This window comes from Entamoeba nuttalli (genome assembly GCF_000257125.1).
Source record: "Entamoeba nuttalli P19 unplaced genomic scaffold asmbl_4671, whole genome shotgun sequence".
Lineage (NCBI taxonomy): Eukaryota > Evosea > Mastigamoebida > Endamoebidae > Entamoeba > Entamoeba nuttalli.
The window spans coordinates 1-5,110 of NW_008576959.1; the positions used below are offsets into that span (position 1 = coordinate 1).

General features: G+C 24.7%; 2 protein-coding genes across 2 annotated transcripts; one reads left to right on the top strand and one right to left on the bottom strand.

Moving 5' to 3' along the window:
* Window positions 1–92: 92 nt before the first annotated feature.
* On the top strand, window positions 93–500 carry ENU1_109290 (hypothetical protein; the record flags this gene model as incomplete). Its single annotated transcript, XM_008859508.1, has 1 exon — window positions 93–500. The coding sequence occupies one exon, from the start codon at window positions 93–95 to the stop codon at window positions 498–500; it is 408 nt and encodes a 135-aa protein (XP_008857730.1).
* Window positions 501–557: 57 nt separating this feature from the next.
* Window positions 558–3,173, bottom strand: ENU1_109300 (hypothetical protein; the record flags this gene model as incomplete). Its single annotated transcript, XM_008859509.1, has 1 exon — window positions 558–3,173. One exon carries the CDS (start codon window positions 3,171–3,173, stop codon window positions 558–560), a length of 2,616 nt encoding a protein of 871 aa, XP_008857731.1.
* Window positions 3,174–5,110: the final 1,937 nt, after the last annotated feature.

The window sequence follows — 5,110 nt, forward strand, 5'->3', positions numbered from 1 at the left end:
TCTTTTTTATTATTTAATTTTGATGTTTTGATTTACCAAAAAAAAAATAAAAAAATAAAATAAAAAGAATAAAAATCAAGAAAATCAACATTATGTTATTGACACTCCTTTTTATTACATTCACATACTCTGTTAATATACCTAGAAATCCTAAAACTCTTTATGACTTACAAGCATTTGAAGAAAAAGATGATAAAATGTCAGAAATGTATAGTTTAGATCGACAAGTTCAAATACTACAAATTAAAGTAAAAGAAGTTGAGCTAGAAATTTTATCATTGAAAGATGAATTGAAAGAACAAATAAATGCATCAACAAAAAATGCAGCTCAATTAAGATTAAACTTTTTACAAAAAGAACTTGCTTTATTAAAGAAAGATTTACATGAAAATGCACAAGACGCAATTAAATTTTATGGGAAAATGGGAGGAAACATTCAAACAGAATACAATGGGATTTATAACTATCAAAAAAGAATTGCTGAATTAAGAAGTCTTTAATTCATGTTTCTTAGATAATGAAAGAGAATTACAACTTTAGAACAAAAATAATTTGAATTAGAAAGTTCCAAATGATGATTTATTGTGTTTATTTTGATATTTCTTATATCCAATATATCCAACAAATAATCCAATAACAAGTAATATAACAACTAAGAAAAGAACAGCAACAATAATTCCAAAGATTTCACCTCCACTTAATCCATCTTCTTCATTATCTAATTCACCTTCATAATAATCAAATTTAACTCTCATCATACCACTATCACTATATGTAGCACCTCCTACAAAAATATAATATGTTTGTCCTTTTTCTAATCTAGTTGTTAATATCGTACCATGTTGCCCTACTGGTGATTTATAAAAGTTAGTTCCTTTATAACAATCACCTGGTACAGATAAATCAGTAAGCATTTCACATGAAGTATAAACACCAATTTGAGTATTAAAAGTAGTAACATCATCAGTTTGTATTAATACTTTTTCTGTTTCTTTTGGAGTATATACAAACCATTTTCCTTTTAGTCCATCAGCAACAATTCCACATTTACTTCTTGATGAATGTGCCTTTTCTGTATATGAATAATAAGTACTTGGAATAGTAATTGTCTCAGCATTACTACATTTAGAACTCTCTTCAGCAATATTTTCATAAATATTAACTCTAGTAACTGTTTTTTCTACTGAAACATCTGGGTTAATACCAACAAGTGCATATTTACTACCTTTACCAGAAGAAGTAACCGTAGTACCATATCCACATTCATTTATATCATTTGTATTATAACATTCTCTATTTCCATTATTTTGAGTAAATAAAACTTCGATCATAGTACTTGTTACTGTTTCACTTCCACAAGTTGATACAACATAAGTAGTATCTTCTGGTTGTTCATATTTAAGAATTATTGCTGGGAATGAATGTAAATTAGGGAATCTAAGATGAGAACATTGAACAGGTAATTGAGTTCCAATACCAAAAATACCTGAATAAGGAACTGTTACTTCATATGCTTTATCAAATGTCGTTCCTTTAGTATCTCTTTTTACAGCCCAATACATAAAAGTACCAAACTCATTACCACTTCCTTCTCGAAGGATAGTTGTAGCAAATACAAATAAACTTTCTCCCTTTTTAATGTTTTCAACAGAAGTAGCATATAAGTCAAAAGTAGATTTAATACATTCTGAACACCCTTTTAGAGTAGCAAGATATCCAGTATATTGTTCTGGTTTAAAAGTATAAACTCCATGCATAATATTCATATCTTCAGTTTCAGCTTTTAATTCATACCACCCTCCTTTAAGATTCTTTTTATTGTCTTTACAATCAAATACAGTATAACTTTCTTGATTACTTCCAATAAGGTATTGAGTGAATTGATCTCCTTCTGTTGTTATATTTAAAAGTCTGGCATGTTCACAAAGATAATTATCTTTAAAATCAATTTGCATTACCCCAACATTAACTTTACATTGTGGATTAGTACAAACTACTCTAAATCTATACAATTGATTTGCTTCAAGGAATACATTAATTAATGCATCATTACCACATGTGTTAGAGCTAACTTCAGCACAATTGTCACATCCATTTGAATAAAGTTCAAGTGACGTATGATCAGATCCTGAACTTTGAGTGAAACAAGTATGAATAGCATATCTTCTACCATCTCCTCTAACACTAAAATACATTCCAGTTTGTTGAGTGTTGAGAGAACAAGGTGAGGTACTTTTAGTATATCCAGACATATCCATAATTATATTAAATGGTTTTTTGGAAATTGAAAATGAATTAGTACATTTGTAATTATCTCCACCATTTGTTCTGAATGTAACTTCAAATGACCCAGAAACAGGTGATTTTGATGTGTCTCCAGTAAAATGTACAAATACATAATATTCCTCTCCAACAATAAATTTGTCATAGTATAAACGTGCAAATGATCCACATCCTTCTGTAGCTTCTGCAATTGGTGCATCACCCATACAACCATTTGAAGTAGTTACTTTTTTATAAAGATAAATTGTTGTTGGGTATTGAGTATTTTTATTACATGTATCAATAACATGAGTATTTTGTGTAGCATTGAATTTAAACCACATACCTCTCAAAAGTCCATGATAATTTCCACTATAAGTTAAACTAGATAAAATAGTTGCATCAACAGTTTCTGGGAAACTATTAATTTTTAATGCATTAGAACATGTAGTACTAGTAGGATTAATATATTCTTTTACAGTTAATCTAAATGATCCACTGTCATGACTAGTTACTCCAGAAACAATAATAAAATAACTTTGAGATGCTTTTACATTTACAATCAATTTAGATCTATGTCCATCACAAAGCCCATTAGGGTCTCCATCATTAGCTCCAACACAAGAAGAAGTTACATCATCAATACAAGAACTTCCAATAATAATTCTTGTTGCAAAATTTGTTTGTGCATAACATGTAGATATTTCAATCATTTTGTTAGAAGAAGGTGTATATTGAAATATTACTGACTTGTCTTCATGTACCTCAGAGTCAACTTGTTGGCAACTCCATTTATTGGTTTCTCCTTTGTAACTCAAATCAATTACATCATCAAAATTTTCTTGAATTGTAATAGGTCTTTGGCAACTTGAAGCATAAAGGCTAACAATAAATAAAAACAGAACAACCATTTTAAAGTCGTTTATCCAACTTTTTAATTAACAGTTCCTTTTTATTCTAAAACTCTTTTTCTTTTTTTTCTACGTTGAATTTTCTTGTTATACTTACAATTTTCTTTATAAACCATTTCTTCTTATTATTTTATTACAAAAATACTTTCTCGATTTTACTTTGTATTTTCTTGTTAAAATCAGAAATTTCAAATTGATTATTCTTTCATAGAAAACTCTTTTATTTTAATCTTCCCTTTTCTTCTTTCTTTTATACTTCTTCCTTTTTCAATATAACCTTTTATAATGAAAACAGAAACAATTTTTTCAAAACTACTTCATTTCAATATGAATTAAAATATTAAAATAACCATTCACAAGACTGTTAATAGTATTAACTTTTTCGTATTTACTTAAAATTATATTATTTCTAAAAATAAATAGTTGAAAACCAAATATAAATATAATAAATTCATTTTTTATTTCTGATATATTCTAAAATATCAAAACAATTTTCATTTTTTAGATAAGAACGAAAGCAAATAACTATAAATAATAATTTATTATTTGAATCAAAATATATTATAATGTACAAAAAGAAGTTCACTGTCTAATTGTGTCTTCTTAATAATTCTAGTAAAAAACAATGAAGCAAAAGAGTCACCGATAATAAATATTTTTTTTGATAATAAAAATATCTATAATTAAAATTAATACATTTAATTTTAATAAAATATATTTCATTCATTTATCAACTCATAACAAGTTAAATAAACTCATAACAATGTTTGAATGAAAATAAATTATGAACATTACGTCTATTAATATTTTATTTATTAGTATATATTTTTCCACAAAAAAAAATTATTCATTTCTTCAATATATTGAATAATTATTCACTTAAAATTATTTTCAATGAATTTTATTTTTGTAGAAATTCTCTTCTGAAATGTTTTATTAATGAATATTTATTTATGTTTTATGATTTTAGTTTTTAGTATGATGAAAGTAATGGTTAATATATTACATTGTGCCATTGTATTTAACTGAAAGAAGGTATTGTACAGTGAAAAATCAAAATAAATAAATATCAACTATTTTTGATGACATATCTATCATAATATTACTCGAATATGTGAAATAGATATTGTTTAAATATTAAAATAATATATCATTCCATTATGAATGAAAATTAATACAAATAATACAAATAATTTCTTATTTAATTAATATAATTAGAATAATAAATAGTAAAAAAATTATTTTCTTGAATAAGATAAGAAAATTGAAAAAAAATTAAATGCTATGGTTGTGAATTGAATTATGTTAATTGTTAAATAATTTGACTAAGTACTTATTAATGACGTACTTGACAGTTAATAAAAAGTTAAAATGCTAAGCGCTTAACTAAATATATTTATTTCATGTGTCATGCATTACAAAAATGAATAACCAAGAATCTAGAGGTTTATTTAATACTTTGAGTAGTTTAAAGAATATTCAAAATAGAAGAAAATGAGACAATAAAATAGTTATGACTAAACAATATAAACATATAATTATTTCAATAACTATAATTGATACATCGAATAACTCATTGTCAAATGTTGTAAAGTCTTCAATAAAAATCAATCAAAAAAAAAATTAATATATATTAATACTTCATTTTAAATGTTATCAATTAATAAAGTTGAATCATTAATAAACACTGAACGATATTTAAGTTATAAAAATAATAACTAAATAAAAGTTGACTAATATATTCATATAACAAATCAATTAAATAGCTATGAAATAAATGAAATATGAAAAACCTGAAAAAGAGTTTTAAGTAACATAAATAATAAAGGTATTACACATAATACTGAAATAACTAGTTTAACATAAAATAAACTTATTTAAGACGAGTAGTATTAATCTGTATTACCATTTATTTTGATTTATTTATTCAATAAAAA